The sequence below is a fragment of the Brienomyrus brachyistius genome, chromosome 18 (genome assembly GCF_023856365.1).
Source record: "Brienomyrus brachyistius isolate T26 chromosome 18, BBRACH_0.4, whole genome shotgun sequence".
In the NCBI taxonomy this organism is placed as follows: Eukaryota; Metazoa; Chordata; class Actinopteri; order Osteoglossiformes; family Mormyridae; genus Brienomyrus; species Brienomyrus brachyistius.
In genome coordinates this window covers 3,230,304-3,250,982 of record NC_064550.1, presented here as the reverse complement: position 1 = coordinate 3,250,982, position 20,679 = coordinate 3,230,304, and the positions used below count along the sequence as shown (strand labels likewise).

The window sequence follows — 20,679 nt, the reverse complement described above, 5'->3', positions numbered from 1 at the left end:
GAACTTTACTGGATTTCTAAAACACTTCAATTCCATCCATCCATCCATCCATTTTCCAAACCGCTTATCCTATTGGGTCGCGGAGGGTCCGGAGCCTATCCCGGAAGCAATGGGCACGAGACAGGGAACAACCCAGGATGGGGGGCCAGCCAATCGCAGGGCACACTCACACACCATTCACTCACACATGCACACCTATGGGCAATTTAGTGACTCCAATTAGCCTCAGCATGTCTTTGGACTGTGGGGGGGAAACCGGAGTACCCGGAGGAAACCCCACAACGACATGGGGAGAACATGCAAACTCCACACACATGTAACCCAGGCGGAGACTCGAACCCGGGTCCCAGAGGTGTGAGGCAACAGTGCTAATCACTGCACCACCATGCTGCCCACACTTCAATTCATTCTAACAATTTTTTTCTGTTAATATCCATCCATCCATCCATCCATCCATTTTCTAAACCGCTTATCCTACTTGGTCGCGGGGGTCCGGAGCCTATCCCGGAAGCAATGGGGACGAGGCAGGGACCAAACCAGGATGGGGGTTGGCAGGGCACACTCACACACCATTCACTCACACATGCACACGTACGGGCATTTTAGCAAGTCCAATTAGCCTCACACCTCTGGGACTTGGGTTTGAGTCACCGCTGGGGTTCTGTGTGTGCAGAGTTCACATGTTCTCCCCATGTCACTGAAGGGTTTCCTCCAGGTACTCCGGTTTCCCCCCACAATCCAAAGACATGCTGAGGCTAACTGGAGTTACTAAATTGCCCGTAGATGTGCATGTGTGAGTGAATGGTGTGTGAGTGTGCCCTGCGATGGGCTGGCCCCCCATCCTGGGATGTTCCCTGCCTTGTACCCATAGCTTCCGGGATAGGCTCCGGACCCCCTGCGACCCAGTAGGATAAGCGGTTTGGAAAATGGATGGATGGATGGATGGGTTTCGGCTGTTCCCACAGCGGATCATCTGTTTCCATTTCTTCCTGTTCTCTGCATCTTCCTCTTGCACAATAATAATACTTTATTGATTGATATGAAATCATCTTTACGCCTCCCTCAACTTGCACTTTGTAGAGTAAGTTGTCTGTGAAGGGCAGCCACCCGTAACGGCGCCCAGGGAGCTGGGGGTTAAGGGCCTTGCTCAAGGACCCTCAGATGTGCTGAGGCTAACTGGAGTGTGTGAATAGATTAACCTTGGTACGCACAGAGCTTCCCTATATGTCCTTGTTCCCCTACAGATATCGCTCTCCACACTAACATCTCTCAAGCATTATGTACTGAACCAAATACCAAGCTGTTATGGCAGATCTCCTACAATTGTTTCCCATTAATCTAATACCATATTGTAATTTCTAAACTTCCTCAAACATTACCAAGTAAACTAACAGTATACTGTCATGGCTAACCTCTATCATACCCTGATCTAACACTATACTGTCATGGTTACGCTCTCTCAAGCCTTACCCCCTTTTCTAACAGCATACTTTTATGACTGAGAACCTTGTTGTTTCAGGCATTATTAATGGTAATTAAAGATAAACATAATATTACTTTATGTCATGACCCACTCGTCCTTCCATGCGCCATGCCCCCTCATCAACCCCGTGTGGATTCCCCGTGTTTACCAGCTGTTTTGCATCATTTCAGATTAGTTCACTGTATTTAAGTCCATGTCAGAGTATGTTTCCCAAGTTCTGTCATTAACATTACATGTATTTGGAGAGTGTTCCCCCGTGAATAAAGTCCTTTGTCCGCATTCACGGCTTCCTTCGCCTGCTTCCTTGTGTCACTTGTGACACTTTAAGTATTTTTAAATAATGGTCAAAGAAAGTATTTGGCATTATTTAAAAATTACAGTTACTTTTAGATGCAATAATTAGTTTAATTTTGTTGTAGTTTTTTATCTTTATTTTATAGTTGTATCGTGACTTTATGAAAATGTTTTTTTTTTTATGGTTTTAGTTCTACTTTTTGTTATGGATAATTACCATGCTACAGAATGCGTTTTACAAAAAAGAAACTGGACAGGGCAACCCATAATGCCTTTCAGCAGTAACGTAACAAAATGAACAAACACAAAGCTTATTTTTTTCTTCTCTTACTTCCTTACATGTATATTCCACAAACCAATCAGCTATCAAATCATGCTAGAAATAATTAAGAAGTAAAGCAGGAAACCAGTCATTCTTAGCACACAATTTGTGTTGGTTAGCGGAACTAATAGACAATAAAAGTGAGTTACGGATAAAAATATACCAGACACTAATCAAAACCAGGGTGACTGTTAATGTGTTTTTAAAAAGCTGTTCAAGTACATTCATTGTTTTTTAAAAAATCTCTTCTATAATAGCTCACTTTATTGTCATATACAGTGCACCAATGAAAGAAGTGGTTTTATAAGTGTTTAATTTTCCTAAGGGTGGACCAATGTGAACTCACAGAGACATGCTGTGAAGCGCTGGCTACAGCTCTCAGATCAAACTCCTCACACCTGAGAGAGCTGGACCTGAGTGACAATGACCTACAGGATCTAGGAGTGAAACTGCTCTCTGCTGGACTGGGGGATTCACACTGTAAACTAGAGATAGCAAGGTCAGTATTACTGGTTATTCCACACTGTTAACTATAATTACTTAAAGGAGTCACACTGTAAATATGAAAGTAGTCACATTTACTTAAATGTAACATTTGAAATGATGAGCTGAACTTATTTATTGGAGAGTTTTTGTCTGTCTTTCTGCAGGCTGTCAGGCTGTGGAGTCACACAGAGAGGCTGTTCTTCCCTAGCTTTAGGTCTGAGGTCAAACCTCTCAAACCTGAGAGAGCTGGATCTGAGCTACAATCACCCTGGAGACTCAGGAGTGAAGCTGCTCTCTGCTGTACTGGAGGATCCCAGCTGTAAACTGGAGAAGCTGAAGTGAGTACAGAGTGTATGTCTGACACACTACAGATACTTATGCATGTATGTGAAGAGTTACCAATAAACAAATGGATACAGTGCCATTCATTTTGCTTCTCTTACAGTGTGGACCACAGTGGAGAGTGCAGGACCAGACCAGGCTTAGAGAAATGTAAGTTTGTTTGCATCTCTTTCTTAATAATGCTATTAATACAACCTTGAATTCACGCATCGAATTCACGCAATTGTTGTCAGGTTGCGGGGTAGATGGGCAGGCAGGCAGCGGGTACGGAGGAGGCAGGAAGGCGAGGATGAGGAAAAAACGGGTTTATTCAGGGAACGGGGAAGACAGGGCTGACGGCGACAAACTAACATTAATGACAAGTCTGGGGAAGACGGACTCAGAATACATAAGACAAGCAGAAAATAACAGAAAACAGCTGGGCACGATCGGGGAAGCACACGTGGATGATCAGGGGGTGTGGCACACAAAAGGACTGTGTTAATGACTGGACTGGGGAAACATATGCGGACTTAAATACACAGGACTAATTAACAACAATGAGAAACAGCTGATAACACAGGGATTCCACATGAGGTAGATAAGGGAGCGTGGCACACTTGAGGATCGGACGAGCATGGACACACAGAACATGAACAAGGAAAACAACAAGCGACAAACACAGGGGCATCAAAAAAGGAAACATGGGACCCGGGGACACTAGAGGAAATGACACAGGGGGAGCACCAACCGGAGGAACGAAGGGACCAGTAGTGAACAAAAGGTGGAACAGAGGGATGGGGAGAAAACACAGGGGGCACAAAACTAGGAGGCAAGGAGGCGAAGGGCAGGAGGAAGTGAGGAGCCAAAGGGAAGGTGGGGGTAGTTGGAGACCCGGGTGAACTGCAGGCAACTAATGAGGCTTTGGAGTTGGGACTGTAGCCGGCCGACGTGTTACCACAGGCAAGACTCGGGGATTACAGACAAGCCAGGGGGCTGGGCAGGTGGGACCTGACACCTGCGCAGGTGTCCTCTCCCTCTGCGGGACACCGAGAGATGAGGTCCTGGCAGGGATCTGCCTCGAAGTGGCAGGGGAGGCGTCACTCCAGAGGGAGTCACATGAGAAGTCAGGGTGATCCCGTAGAGGTCCCATTCGAGCTCCTCCTCCATCTCCACCAAGGTAGGAGGAGCAATGGTCCAATAGTCAGGGACCTTCTCGAAGACAGGGACCGGGCCACAGGAGCAGGAACCAGGGAAACAGAATCCGGGGCACGGGAGCAGGAACCAGGGAAACAGGGACCTCCTCGGGGACAAGAGCAAGAGGTGGCAGAGCAGGAACCACTGGGACTGGAACTACGAAGGGTGAAGCAGGAACCACGGGGGTCGGAGCAGGAACCACCTTTTTAAGGGACTTGGGAATCTGCGGGATGGCATCCTCGAGTGCCCTGGCACCTTTCAGTGCCAAGCGCATACCCCGAAAACGTACAAGCGACGGGTGCACCCTTAGGCGAAGCTTCGTGCGTAAGCAGCGGGGAATCCCAGTGAGGCAAACACCGCCAGGTCCAGAATCAGGAGGGGTTTCTCCCAACATGCTGCAGGGCAAGCAGTGGAGACCGAAATGGCCCCCAGGAAGACACCAGGAGTGTCTTCCCGTCTGCAGTCTCTCCGCTTTTTCTTTTAGCTGGTAGCCTTGGTTGGCTCTGCCACTCCCAAAGGAAAATGGGGCAAGCCACAGTCCAGGTATACCTGCCCAAACATTGTTTCCACGACTCCACTTCTCAGTTGTAGGAGGTTTTGGCGTACCTCCTCCATGAGTGGCGAGTCCCAAGCAAGGGAAATCTTCTCCAAAATATCCTTAATCCGAGTAGCATGGGTGCGAGCAGTGGGGTCAGTTTTAACCTCAGACTGTTGCAGCCAGTACACAATCTCATCTGTGAGTCCAAGATATTCTTCCTTGGTCAGATGAGACATTTCTTTAACGAGTCCGGTCATTCTGCTGTGATTGCCAGGACACGGACCGGGGAAGCAGGACATAAGCCATGGAGTCGGGTAACGTGGAATTTATTCGGGTCAAAAACACTCAAAAACATGAAACGACGTCACACAACATTAATGACCGGAATGGGGAAATATACTTTAATGCGGACTTAAATGCAGAGGACTAATTAACAACAACAAGAAACAGCTGGTAACATGGGGATTCCACACGAGGTAGACAGGGGGCGTGGCACATGGGAGGATGCGTTGAGCAGGGCATGACAGTAACAAATAAAGAAATCACAGATATGATACAAGACTATTTTTCACTGTTGAACTTTATATTTTTATGAAAGATACCTTAAATAAACAGTATTCAAATATTTTAATTGTTACAGTTTTGTCCAGATCAAGTAGAGGAAAAAATATGGAATCATCAACTGAAAAATACACAATTAGTACTTTGTTGCTACTCCTCAGGCTTTCATCATGCTCTGAATTCTGTGAGCCATGGAAGTTTCTCATGTAATTGTGTTGATATGCCTTTTATGAAGAAATGTTCTGTGGCCAGATTGTCATGACCTGCTCGTACAATCCTTCAGTGTTCCATGCCCCTCTCATTATCTAGTGTGAAATCCCGATGTGACCAGCTGTCCCGTGTTATTTCTGATTAGACTCTTCTATTTAAGTCCATGTTCGTGTATGTTTCCCTGGTCCTGCCATTGACTTTGTTCCGTGGTGACGTCCTTACGTGAGTCCTGTCATACTGTGATGACCGTGTGCAGGGCGAGCGAACAGGAAGCGGGGAATCAGGGCTGGCAGAACACAACACGGTGAAAACTGAAACTTCCTATTGGTTCTTCAGCAAAAGCTCCACCAAGCCAAAATGTAACCCTATCAAGCCTGGTGAGCTTTTACTGTCATTAGCTGCCTGCTCCTAGCTTACAATCCATGCAGAATTAACCATGAAAATGAACCTAAAAAGTACTAAATCATTTTAATGTTTATGCAAATTCACTTCTTGCTTTTTTTTCTTTTTAACGGTGAAACAGAAATATGTGTAATCAGTTTCTACATAAGCTAAAACAGAACTGCTTCATTGCAAATATGAGACACCAAACTGGACAAAAAAGAGTTCATGTGCACCCACACTTTTGTATGACGTGCCATTTAAACATCATTTAAAAATGCACCACTGATTTTTATTGCTGGTCAAAAGCACAATGTCATTTCACTGCCTTAAAATAGCAATGTGCAAGCAACGCCTCATTTAAAGAACACCACTCCTATGAGTGGAAAGCAAAATCATTTGCTATTTTGACAATGTGTGCATGGCATGAAAATTAGCAATGCGCTGGTATGAAACTAGCAGAATCCTCACGCTTTTCACTGGTGGAAAATAGAGCCCATAGTTTTCCCCAAGCTGCCAATGATACTGGACTTTTGCCTCAGTCTCTAATTAACACTGCTCTGAGGAGGTTAGAAGGAAGTTCATATTTTAGGTGAAGCTATGTTGTTTTTGTATCATACAGAAAAATAAAGTACAGGCTAAAGTGCAGCGCTGACCCAAGTGAATCTGTCAGCTGCTCTCACATACAGAGCAGGGGCAGCAAGGAGCACGAGTATATTGGGAGTAAAATGTTTGTATTGGAGTGAGTTCTGTGTTAGTAAGTGTGTGAAGTGTAACAGTGCTAAAATGGCAGAGATGGTGGTCTGCGTGATGATATTAGCGGCTGTTCCTCTTGCCTACAGACTCCTGCCAGCTGACACTGGACCCCAACACAGCAAACAGACACCTGTCTCTGTCAGGGGAGAACAAGAAGGCAACATGGCGGGAAGAAGAGCAGCCATATTCTGATCATCCAGAGAGATTTGACTTCTGGAGCCAAGTTCTGTGCAGAGAGAGTCTGACTGGTCGCAGTTATTGGGAAGTCGAGTGGAGTGGAAATGGAGCCTGGATAGGAGTGACTTATAAAGGGATCGGGAGGAAAGGAGAGAGTGATGACTGTGGGCTTGGATTCAATGACAAGTCATGGAGTCTGCGCTGTGATCCTGACAGTTACTCTGTCTTGCACAATTATAAACGGACTGACATACCCATACAGCCCTCAGATTCCAACAGAGTAGGAATATATCTGGACTGGGAGGCTGGCACTCTGTCCTTTTACAGAGTCTCCTCTGATGGACTGACCCTGCTGCACAGGATCACCTCCTCATTCACTAAGCCCCTCTGTCCAGGGTTTGGTGTTTATGCTACCAACTCCTCAGTGTTGCTGTGCATGCAGGAATAGCTCGTTGCATGCTGGAGGAATCATTTTTACTGCATCATAGTCACATGCAGCCATGATGTTGTGATTGATGCAGAATGTAGTCTGGCATTATCTTGTTGAAAAATGCAGGGTCTTCCCTGAAAGAGATGACGTCTGGATGGGAGCATATGTTGTTCTAGAACATGAATATATTTTTCTTCATTGATGGTGCCTTTCCAGACATGCAAGCTGCCCATGCCACACGCACTCATGCAACCCCATACCATCAGAGATGCAGGCTTCTGAACTCTTCCAAAAAGAACTTCGAATCGTGACTCGTCTGACCACAGAACAGTCTTCCATTTTGCCACACTCCATTTTAAATGATCCCTGGTCCAGTGAAAATGCCTGAGCTTGTGGATCTTGCTTAGAAATGGCTTCTTCTTTGCACTCTGGAGTTTCAGCTGGCAACGGCGGATGGCACGGTGGATTGTGTTCACTGACAATGGTTTCTGGAAGTATTCCTGAGCCCATTCTGTGATTTCCTTTACAGTAGCATTCCTGTTTATGGTGCAGTGTCGTTTAAGGGCCCGGAGATCACGGGCATCCAGTATGGTTTTACACCCTTGACCCTTACGCACAGAGATTGTTCCAGATTCTCTGAATCTTCGGATGATGTTATGCACAGTTGATGATGATAACTGCAAAGTCTTTGCAATTTTTTGCTGGGTAACACCTTTCTGATATTGCTCCACTATCTTTCTGCGCAACATTGTGGGAATTGGTGATCCTCTACCCATCTTGGCTTCTGAGAGACACTGCCACTTTTTTTACCCAATTTTATACCCAATCATGTTGCCAATTGACGTATTTAGTGTTAATTCATCTTCCAGCTCCTCGTTATGCTCAAATTTACTTTTTCCAGCCTCTTACTGCTACTTGTCCCAACTTTTTTGGGATTTGTTGACACCGTGAAATTTTTAATCAACATATTTTTCCTTTGAAATGATACATTTACTCGGATTAAACTTTTGATCTGTCATCTACGTTCTATTACAAATAAAATATTGACATTTGCCATCTCCACATCATTGTATTCAGTTTTTATTCACAATTTGTTTAGTGTCCCAACTTTTTTGGAATCCGGTTTGTACTCATAATGTAATCATTACAATGTAATCATCATAATGTAATCAACAAAATGTAATCATTTAAGCCTGTCTCTGCACCTTTTTTTAGCCTCAAAATTTCTGTTAGCTATTTCATGTTAGCCCTAGTAGTAGTAGCACCTTATTTAGTGCTGCAGCGTATCACAATGTTGAAGATCAAATTTATTATCAACCTTGTAGCCAAGCAATGTGTAACAAGTTGAAGCTGCCAAGAGGCTGAGATGATCACGCTACAATTATAAGCTGAGGGACCAAACAGTAAAAGATATGATTGACAAACATATCATCTAGAGGTGTAGATCAAGGGAGAAAACAAAGGTGGTGAATGGTTAACCTGCATAATCCTTTTTATTCTGAAATGTATGTTACACAAAAATAAATAACAAATAGCAAGCTGAACAAACATACAAAATATCTTTTTATTCTCTTTGACTAAAATGTAATGAAATGTAAACCTGATGGTGAGGAGGGACTTTTCCCCTCCCCTGTATGTATACGTTTTATGTATGTGGGGATCTGAAAGGGGGGCAGCATGGTGGTGCAGTGGTTAGCACTGTTGCCTCACACCTCTGGGACCCGGATTCGAGTCTCCGCCTGAGTTACATGTGTGTGGAGTTTGCATGTTCTCCCCATGTCGTCGTGGGGTTTCCTCCGGGTACTCCGGTTTCCCCCCACAGTCCAAAAACATGCTGAGGCTAATTGGAGTTACTAAATTGCCCGTAGGTGTGCATGTGAGAGTGAATGGTGTGTGAGTGTGCCCTGCGATGGGCTGGCCCCCCATCCTGGGTTGTTCCCTGCCTCGTGCCCATTGCTTCCGGGATAGGCTCCGGACCCCCCATGACCCAGTAGGATAAGCGGTTTGGAGGATGGATGGATGGATGGATGGGATCTGAAAGGGCTGACAGGGGTAGTCACATGACACTGGTAATTACACCACACATGACCCACCAGGAAGTTGCAAAAGTTTGCCAAAGTGGAATCTCATTCTTTTTTTGCTGTGTTTCAGGACTGGACACGAGTTGGGCTCCTCCTCCCTGTGGGTAAGGAAAGGAGGATAGGGCATGTTTGAGGAAACTGGAATGCTTATGTTTGATTTTAATTTTACCAGGGTGATTGCTAGAAGCATGTAACTCTTCATGGAGGACACAGACTGGAATTTTATCGTTTGACGTGATCCCCTAGAAGTTGCTGGGCTCCAATCATTGGGGCTCTGGTAACTGGGGTCATGTTTGTAAGATTTAGAAAGGTTTATGCTTGTTTCTTTGTACCTGTAGCATTTGGACACTTCCTCTTTGTGTTACTGTGCTGCGAGGGCATTAAGCATTAATATTTGCCGGATATTCCGCCCTCTACACGCCCCCGGTCAACCATACATGGTCAATGCAAATCACCTCATGCAAATTTAACCCTCCAATATAAACCTGAAAAACTCATGGCATCATGGCAACCGAGGGGAAAAGTAAAAAGAGAAATTTCTCTGAAACCAAGATAGATGTGCTTGTGGGCGAAGTGAAAAGCAGAAAATATTGTTTGGTGGTCACAATAGTGGGGTGACAAACAAAAAAAGGCAGTTAGTGGCAACAGGTAAGGAATGCTGTGAATGAAGTGAAACAAGACAGTGCCTGAAATAAAAAAGTAATCAGATCTGAAAGTGATTATAAAAAAAAAAAGAATTGCAGGGCATGGAAAGAGCGTATCTGCTACCAGAGGTGGTGAGGACACATCGGAACTAACACCTCTGGAAACCCGGATGGCTTCAATACTGGGGGAAACGAGTGGGGGGTGTCTGAGAAAGAGGGGGAGACAGACATGGCCGAAACGATACAAATAAAAACTGCTTACCGTGTATTTGTGAGGAAAAAAAAAGTTTGACTTGACAAAGCACAATGGTTTTGTTGTCCCCCAACGAGAGATAATGGGAGCAGTAGGTGGTGAGGAGTTGCAGGAGGTGGCTGAAGAGCACCTGGGTTTCCCCAGCACCAGCGCGTCCCATGTGCATGTAGCCTCTGGAAGTGGCCAGGTTCTGACTGAGGCTGTCAGGCGACACAACAAGATACAATTACAGAAATCAAAGTAATTTTGGATGAATTGAAACAAATAAGAGTTGCGTTAGGTGATCTCAGCAACATTATAAGATCTTGTTAAAAAAATACACCTTTGCACTGCTGTCTTCACAAATGCTGCATTACATCTTCCCTGAGTCTTGCTCCAAATTGATAGCCTTCCTGTCGAGTACGGGGCTGTGGGTCTGGGTCCTCGTGCTGTGGTAAAGGCAGGCCAGGAGGGAGAGGAATCCCGTTCCTTTGTGCAATGTTGTGCAACACAGCACAGGCTCTAATAATCCGGCACACTTTTGGGGGGTGGTATAACAACTGGCCACCTGATGCGTCTAAACATCTGCATTTCAGCAGTCCGATCGCACGCTCCACAATGGTGCGCGCAGGAGCGTGAGCATCGCTATAGCGATGTTCCTGTGCGTTCCGGGTGTTCGAAAGGTCGGTGAGGAGCCAGCACTTCAGAGAGTAGCCACTGTCACCTGCATTTCATAACAGAATGATGCAATGCATGAACAATGAATAGTTATAAATTACACAATGTTTTTATCACCTTACGAAGAAGCCAGCCACCGCACGCAGCACCAGCCTGCAGGCTGCTCCCTACACTGCTGTGTTCCAGAATGAATGAGTCATGTGTTGAACCAGGCCATCATGCAACCATGTTTTTCAGGGCCATATCAGCCTCACAAATAACTTTCACGTTTAAAGAATGCATGTTTTCTATTCATGTAAATAATTTCGTTTTCATATGGAGCCCTTATTGCAATGTAAGTGCAGTCAATTGCATCGATTACATTTAGGAACATATAGATATCCAAACTGAATGAAACTAGCTGGAATTTGTTCAAATTCCAGAAATTACTTCATTAGTTCATGAGTTCAGATTTTGTACTGCAGTGATTTCTCATAGCAACATGATAATAAATGTGACTAAAGCCTATCACCTGTTTAGCCAGGTCAAGTTAATCCAAAGCAGCCTACACCTGTTAGTACATTTGTACACATCACCTATAATGTGTACACATCACCTAAGTGTCCTGATTAGTGACAGCCTTGTTGATTTGATATTAGTTTTTCTTTCAGATTTTCAATTTTTTCATGATCGCCTGCACTTGTACAGACAAGGCTTTTGCCATAGATGTTCTCTGAACTACCAGAAGTTTTGGAAGGGGCCCTTGCGGCACATCTGCCACAGGTAACCCACCACAGAAACTGTCTGGCAATGTTCATTCATAATACCTGGGTTGATACTAAACAAATTCCAGCTAGTTTCATTCAGTTCAGATGTAAGCTGATTTAGCTCAGTTTTGGGTGTGGTCTTTTTGGGCGTGTCTGGCAGGGTAACCCACCACAGAAACTGTCTGGCAATGCTCATTCATGATACCTGGGCTGATACTGAACAAATTCCAGCTAGTTTCATTCAGTTCGGATGTAAGCTGATTTAGCTCAGTTTTGGGTGTGGTCTTTTTGGGCGTGTCTGGCAGGGTAACCCACCACAGAAACTGTCTGGCAATGTTCATTCATGATACCTGGGTTGATACTGAACAAGTTCCAACTAGTTTCATTTGGTTCGGATATCAGCTGACCTAGCTCAATAATTTGAATTCATTTCCACACCCCTCACAGCCACACCCACCACCACAGACCCGGCAGACATCCATTCTGATGAACTGTCATATGCCCCCAGCAAGATTACACTAAGGGAAATTGGTTCGTTTTCAGCTAGGCTGACCCCTCTGGGCTCCCGGTCTACTAGTGCGTGTCTTCTCTCTTTTTTTCACCTCGTCCGTTTCAGATCACTTCCGGAAGACTACCTTAAGGTTAAAGTTAACTCACTTATTTAATTATTATTATTTTAATTTGCTGCATTATTATTCATGAATTATTTTGTATTTATACAACATATTCATGAATATATTCCAATATAAATTTAAATGAATTCAATACAAATTAAACTTTTTTTTTTTTTTACAGGTGACAAGAATATACGTCACACATAGCAACGTTTCGTTAGGAAAATGAGCGAAGAGACTTCTGTTCTGTTTACAATTTTATGTAAATATGTTGTTAACGTGTTTGCAAGGCACACTAAATTGAGAGTGAATTATTTCTGTTTTATTATTTTGTTGTTTTTTGTACATTCTATTTTCTCAAAGAATTAGTATACTGAAAATCAGTTCATGTTTAAATAAAACATATTATAACATGTTATTTGCATAAGGCATAAGGATTTGGTTGATGATTGATTGGCACACTAACAAATGAAAGGTTTATCCTGTATGGGTAGCGTTCATCAAGTAGGACTTTGTTGACGGTGTTCATTGTTGCTCTGTGGTTTCAAATTAGTATCAAATTTTTATTGTTATTTATTGCAAACCATTGCCCTAAATTCACAAATAGACTAATTAAGCACAAGTTAAGGCCTATATTGCACAAAAAAATTGTAGTGTTCACTGACTGTTATTACAACCTTAGAACACTAGGTGGCAGTGTCGAAAGGCAGACACTGTAGAGAGAGAGAGAAGAAGTGTGATGAATAGAGTGAGACGAATACGACATCCTTGCTGCTGTGCTACCTTGATGTTTTTGATGTAATGCTTGTTAAGTAAACAGCATTTTGTTTTAACAGCATTTGTATATTCTCTGGCCTGGTTATTCGAGTGCTACACTACATTTTTGGCGACAAGTTTTGTGTTTTCACCTCTTCTTTTTTTTTTTGCTGACTCACCATGGCTGGAAACGTACCTGCACCTCCGATGTTTTTGCCGTTCCTGGGAGAGCCCCCGATACCTTTCGACATGTGGATGCGGATTTTCAAGAACTATCTACTGGTAATTAATGCAACGGGAAATGCTTGGCCTGAAGCTCGCAGGAGAGCTACACTACTCCACTGTCTCGGAGCCGAGGGACAACGGACTTTCTACTCACTACCAGATACAGGTGACTCCTTTGACTCTGCTGTCACTGCTTTAGAGAGACATTATACACCCAAAGTAAATGTTGTTGTGGAACGACATACCTTCAGACAGCGAAAACAAGCACCTCATGAGACTATTATACAGTATGCGGCCGTATTGCGTGATCTTGCTTCAAAATCGCATCGGTTTCAAAATTACCTCATGTGGATGAACTGCTTGCAAATTTACAAGGTGCAAAGATGTTTTCTACAATAGATCTGGCTAATGTATACTACCAGTTGCCTCTTCATGAAGATAGCAGAGACCTCACAGCATTCATCACACATGATGGTCTGTTCCGATTCTGCAGAGTACCTTATGGCCTCGCATCAGCTCCCTCAGCCTTCCAGAAAATGATGGCTCACATTCTCAAAGGTCTTCCAGGTGTTCAAAATTATTTGGATGACCTTATCGTCTATGGCAACTCCCCTGTTGAGCATGACCAGAACCTCAACGCTGTCCTCCAAAAGCTGAAGGAGGCTGGATTGGTTCTCATTGAGAACAAATGTCACTTCAGGAAAACCTCCCTACGCTTCCTAGGTCATGTCATTACTGTAGATGGCATTCTTCCTGACCAAGAACACATTAATGCTGTCCTGAAAGCCCCTCCTCCATCTGACGCTGTTGCCCTGAGATCGTTTCTGGGCCTAGTGTCCTGGTATTCAAAGTTTCTGCCTAACTTTGCGACGGTTGTGGCTCCTATGCGTGCCTGTGTCAGTGAAAAAGACACATTTACATGGTCTCCTGCAGCACAAAGCAGCTTTGAGGAAGTTAAGCAACTTCTTGTGAACCGTCCTGCGCTTGCTCTTTTTAACCCTTCTCTACGACCGGTAATTTCCACAGATGCAAGTGACTATGGACTTGGAGCTGTCTTTGCACAAGTACAGCCTGATGGCACAGAGAAGCCTGTGGCTTTCGCTTCCCGCACACTGACTGAAACGGAGAGGAAATACTCGACTGTTGAAAAAGAAGCACTTGCTTGTGTGTGGGCTACAGAAAAATGGAGAACATACCTGTGGGGACGTCGTTTTACTCTCCGCACAGATCACCAGGCATTGACAACACTGCTCAGCACAAAGGGGATCGGTCGGGCTGGTATGCGGGTTGCCCGCTGGTCTGCACGCCTGCTCTGTTTTGACTATGATGTTGTCTATCGACCAGGCTCCCAGAACTATACGGCTGATTGTCTCTCGCGCCTTCCCCTGCCTGCGCCTCCTGACTCTATTTCAGATTCAGACCCCGAGATGGTGGCACATATTTCTGCTGTCCTAAGCTCCCTTCCAGTGGCTGACTTCAACTCTGCTTGTTCTTCTTGTCCTGAACTGTCAGCCCTGCGCTCACAACTTGAAAGTGGTTGGCCTCCATCCGTTAAATCAGTAAGTGGTGTACTAGCCCTATACTATAAGATCAGAGATGAGCTCTCCGTCAAGGATAACTACATCCTCAGAGGATCAAGACTCATCGTGCCACTCTCCTTACGACACACACTGATCATGCTTGCACATGAGAGTCATCAAGGAATTGTCCGCACAAAGCAACGTCTGCACGACCTCTACTGGTGGCCAAAGATGGACTCACAAGTTCAGTCTTGCATTGCTTCATGTATACTCTGCCAGGTTAATGATAAAACAGCTTCCACTCACCCTGCTCCTTTGCAACCAGTCCTGATGGCCCATGGAAGAAACTTGGCCTTGATATTGTTGGACCCTTTGACACTGCAGTTTCTGCTTGCAGATACGCTATCATGCTGACAGATTATTATTCAAAGTGGCCAGAGGTTGCCTTTTCACATACCGCCACTACTGAAGATGTTATTCACTTCCTGACATCTGTTTTCTGTCATCATGGTAACCCAGAGAACATTGTCACAGACAATGGTCCACAGTTCACCTCTGCAGCTTTTGCATCATTCCTGCACACCCAGGGTATCTCCCATAGCAGAACATCAGTCTACTATCCAGCTGCTAACGGAGCTGTCGAGAGATTCCATCGTGCCCTGAGAAGCTGCATTCAAACCGCCAATCAACAGTCTCAACCATGGAATGAGACTGTTATGAACTGGCTCCAGGTGTATCGTGCAACGCCACATGCCGCAACTTCCACCTCACCATATGAACTACTTTATGGTAGGAAGATGCCACCAAATTGGATATTCTTCCTCTGCCGTCCGCCATGTCTCCGCTGGATGTTTCTGCTCGTCGTGCAGTTCAGAGACATCAGAATAACATGCAGCATTACACTGATGCTAAACGTGGCGCACGCATGCCTTCTTTTCGACCAGGAGAGAGAGTGAGGATAAGGAAGCCTCATCACGTCCCTAAAGCTCATCCCAGATTTACTTCCCCTACAACCGTGAGGAAGAGGATAGGTCCAAACTCTTTCTTGCTGAGTGATGGGAAAACTTGGAATGCCTCTCATCTTGCCAAGATTCCTCCTGTGGCTGGACAAGACTGCGACACATCTCGACTGATACACACAGGTGTTAGTCATTCCCCCTCTCACAAACAGCCACGTGTTAAACACAAGCCCAAGTGGCATAAGGACTATGTCATGCAATAGTTAACCAAAAAGAAGCTGAGATAATTCTAGTAACTTGATCATTATAGCTAAGACTGTTTACAAGGTTCAAAGTATTTCAATTTATTCACTAGACAATAGTCAAGTTTAAGTATAGGTAATTCACTGTTTACAATGATACAGTTACATGTCAATGCACCTTATGTAAAGATACTTTATTCATGATATCTGATGCAATGGTACCACAAGAGTTTGTATTTGACAGAACTACATTTCAATTCATTACATTTATTTATTACGTTTTGCTTCCTGTTTGCATTCACTTTATATAGAGAGTGTATTCTTTTACAGAAAACAAAAACTTTTACTTTTAACAAAAAATTGTTGTGTTCACTGACTGTTATTACAACCTTAGAACACTAGGTGGTAGTGTCGAAAGGCAGACACTGTAGAGACGAGAGAGAAGTGTGATGAATAGAGTGAGACGAATACGAACATCCTTGCTGCTGTGCTACCTTGATGTTTTTGATGTAATGCTTGTTAAGTAAACAGCATTTTGTTTTAACAGCATTTGTGTATTCTCTGGCCTGGTTATTCGAGTGCTACACTACATTTCTGGCGGCACTACAAAAATGTAAGCACTAATTCTCTTCTCTGCGTCGATGAACGGCTCACCCAGGGTACCCAGATCTTCTGCAGGAGTGTCTGGGTCAGCTCTGGCTGTTCTTTCGACATTTTTCTCACCAAGAAGCTGTGGAGAATGATGTGTTGCATATGTCCTCTGTCACCGGTCCTTTGAGTGAATTTATGTTCAAGCAAGCGAGGTCCACCAGATAGAGCTGTAGAGGTCCTTGACTGAGTGAACTTTGATCGGCTCACCTGACAGTCACAACGAAGAACAGCAGTCGGGAATGGGGGGGCGTCCAAGTTGACATAATAATGGGTGAGAGGGTAGGTGCATGAGGGTACTCAGTTTTTGCCTTTCGTTCACTCTACCCTGGAGTTTTCAGGGTAGTGTGTTGGCATTGGTGGTGGATTGGTCATAAAACCATATGCATTCCCTGTCCAGGAAATACCCAGACCAGGTACCACGGCAGGGTGCTGCATCCTCTGATGGACTGCCTTCCCTCCTTAATGAAGATCAAGGCCTGAATTTAATCATTTAAAAATGTTCATTTTAGAATACTAATGCATAATTCAGTACAGCATAATTTGCTAAAACTAAAGTCGCATTGTAGCACATTTGATATCCTGGATTGTCCAGGTGAGGGCAAGCTAACTAATGTAGCATAACCTTGTTGGGCTGTGGTGTATCAGGTGGACTTCATTTTGGCAACTTTTTCTTAAAAGGTATTTTAAAAAGGTAGCTAGCTTAGTTATTATCTAGCTAATCTGATCAAACTAGCCTTAGAGAATGACCTAAGCAGAAAATGTAAACAAGAGAGGAAGGATCTTCTGAGAACTCATCAGCAAACTAAAGATTTCAGCTGTTCTGAATAAAGGTAGGATTGAACTGTTTTTTATGCACTGGAGTGCTAGGCTGGTCAAGTGATACTTTTGTTTTGATAGTTTTATAACAGCCAGCCTGCAAGGCAGTATCTGCCTGCTATGTTGCACCGACTATGTTAGATTCTGTACCTCAGCAGCGACTGATTTTCAGTTTCCAGTTTCATGTGTTTACTAGCAGAGGCTTTTCCAGAACATTGTATGCATGACTGAACCTGGTGGTTGTTGCTTAAAATATTCACTTTATGTTGGTAAATGTTGTTAGCTTCTAGAGTCTCTATCATGCGATGGAATGTTGGTGGTACATGGTACATGTTTTCTTTTTTTATCTGTATGAGTCTGTCGTTATGTGCGGTGTACTGATGTACTTGTTAATTAATCGTAAAGCTGCGTGCAGCGTTTCAGTTGTCCCCCATCCACTTTCCGTTGGTGCTGAACCAGTTTTGGAAATACCATTAAATAGCTTAATAATGTGGAACAAAATGTAACATAATTAACACAGCTAAATGCAGAGACACTGTATGATGTAATTCCAAGCTAAGGGTGTTAAAGCCATAAATTGCTTTCATTAGAGTTCATTTTGCTTGTACACACAAACAAACAACAACAAACAAATTTATTTTTGTATAGCGCATTATCACAACATTACATCGTCTCAAAGCGCTTTACAGCATCCCCACCCAAAGCCCCCAGTGAGTAAGTTATAGGCGACAGTGGCAAGGAAAAACTCCCTAGTAGGTAGAAACCTTGGGAGGGACCAGACTCAAAGGGGAAGCCCAAACCTCCAGGGGCCAGCAGGGATAATCAAATAAGAGAGATGGTTAAGTGCCAAGTCACGCTGTCCAAGTCATGAGATTTGAGAAATAACTGGAGACCAGGAAGGATGACAAGCCAATGCCGAGTCTCCTTCCAATCGCCAGGCAACTAGAGGTAAGGAAGATGACACAGGCAGAACGGCGAGCTGGATGCAGGGACGTCACTGGAGGTGGCGACGTCACATGTAGCAGGGTGTGCTGGACATCTTGATCGATTGAGGTCTCCAGGCAGCACCCCCCAGGAGGAGTATGGGAAATAAAATATACAATTAGTCAAAGTAGGGGAGGCTATAGGCAGTGCTAACAGCTAGATGAGTGCAATATGAAGTGCAATGTCCAGGTCCGGCAGATATAGCTATGGCAGCATCAGTAGGAGGGAGAAGCAAGTGGGAATGCAGGCATGGGGAGTCCCTGAAATGTCAGCACTCCAATTCCACAAGGGATTGTGAAGCTAGAGTGACAGCACTGACAGTTCAGTTTATCTAAAGCCAATGGCACCGATCCCCACCCAGCTCTACACCTCACACTACAGGTCTGACTGGGAGTGAGCAGTTAGCTAGAGCTGGAACTAGTGTCCCTATAAGCTCAACTAAACAGGTGTTTTTAGTCTAGACTTGAATATTGAGAGTGAGCCTGAAACCCACACATCCGGTGGAAGACCATTCCACAGCTGAGGAGCTCTGTAGGAGAAAGCTCTGCAGCCTGCCGTAGCTCTTTCTACCCTAGGTACTAACAGATATCCCATGGCTTGAGAACAAAGCAAGCGTGGAGGGTTGTATGAGGTCAGCAGGTCACTAAGGTATTCTGGTGCAAGGCCATTCAGTGCTTTATAGGTTAATAGCAGTATTGTATAGTCAATTTGAGACTTAACTGGCAGCAAATGAAGGGAGGATATATGCACACACATATGCAGCTGTGATATATAACCCTGTCTGTGCACTCCTATCCTTCCCAACCATGACGCAGTAAGATAGGGAGTATTAATTAGTTACAAACTAAAAAAAACGGCCCAAGTGCAAAAACTTGAGAATGTTCTGTGAAGTTTTAGACAATAGTATCTCTGAATTGATGGCCCTATAATTGGCTCAAGAAGCTGTTCATCTGGGATCTCTGCATCAACACTTGCTGATCTGGTGTGTGCTCCATTCAAACAGTGTAGGCGATATTTGCAGACATGAATTATAACAATAAGTAAATGCAAAGAAAAAATGTATCACATTCTTGCAATAACAAATGCTGGCCAAACATTCTGAAGGGCATTTCCCCTGCAATATAACTGCAGCAAAATAAAGGTTTGCTTATAAAATGTTTAATCAACTTCAATTATATCTACAGATGTAGCCGCTTGAATTTTCCCCTCCCAGCCGGCTGCCTGTCGGTTGCCAGCCAAAAGCCAACCAAAGGGACTGAACCCCCTCCTTCTGGGGGTGTAGCTAAATTCTCATCTAAACCCGCCCATTTATTCACTTGCAGGGTTTTACCATGAGATGGCGCTTTCTTTACAAAAACACATTTTAGCTGTGGTCACAAGTTTACATACAACAGGTATCAACCAGAATCTTTTGGTAGCCATTAGCAAGCCTCTGGCATAATTCTGGCTGAATATTTGAGCACTCTTCTTTGTAGAATTTCTAGTTCATTTAAACTAGTTGGGTTCCAGGCACAGACCTGGCTTTTCAGCATAACCCACAACTGTTTTGAAGCTTGGCATCCTGATCAGGAGTGACAATTTATATAAAAACATAAGAATATAAGAAATTTATAAACGAGAGGAGGCCATTTAGCCCATCAAGCTCATTTGAGGAGAACTGTAATAGCTCAGCAACTAATAGCTAACTAATTTGTTATTCTAATATTTATTGTATTGTATTATTCCTGTAATATTATTGATTGCATTTTGTATGAAAGCAAAGCAAAATGCTTAACAGTTTAGCCCACATAAGCTAATGTTGTGGTGACTGCATGAGAAGTTTTGAGAAAGCAACTTCAGTATTGCAGTGTTTGTAGATCTGAGAAGCAACCCCAAACATTAATGGTCTCAGGATGCTTTACTCTTGGCATGACACAGGACTGACAGTAACGCTCACCTTTTCTTCTCTGAACAATCTTTTTTTTCTGGATGGCTTAAACAATTGGAAAGGGGATTCATCAGAAAAAATGACTTTACCCCAGTCCTCAGCAGTCCAATCCCTGTACCTTTTGCAGATTATCAGTCTGTCCCTGATGTTTTTCTTGGAGAGAAGTGGCTTCTTTGCTGCCCATCTTGACACTAGGCCATCCTCCAAAAGTCTTCACCTTACTGTGCTTGCAGATGGACTCACACTAGCTTACTGCCATTCCTGAGCAAGTTCTGCTCTGGTGGTGCCATTATAGTCCTATGTGGAACAGTAAACAGTAAAGCATCCTGAGACCATTAATGTTTGGGGTTGCTTCTCAGATCTACAAACACTGAAGCAGTAAACTTTGTGAAAACCAATACTTGTGTCATTCTCAAAACTTCTGGCCATGACTATTGTTACGTGCAGT

At 44.0% G+C, this 20,679-nt stretch overlaps 1 protein-coding gene across 1 annotated transcript in view; it reads left to right on the top strand.

Annotated features, from left to right (window-relative positions):
* LOC125713170 (NACHT, LRR and PYD domains-containing protein 12-like) overlaps positions 1-8,115 on the top strand; it is a 39,796-nt gene extending 31,681 nt beyond the window's left edge. Inside the window, exons 7-10 of the mRNA XM_048984117.1 lie at positions 2,425-2,598; positions 2,750-2,923; positions 3,031-3,077; positions 6,636-8,115. Coding sequence (XP_048840074.1) covers positions 2,425-2,598; positions 2,750-2,923; positions 3,031-3,077; positions 6,636-7,174 — 934 coding nt within the window. The 3' untranslated portion in view covers positions 7,175-8,115. The remainder of the gene's footprint in view (positions 1-2,424; positions 2,599-2,749; positions 2,924-3,030; positions 3,078-6,635) is intronic.
* The last annotated feature ends 12,564 nt before the right edge of the window (positions 8,116-20,679 follow it).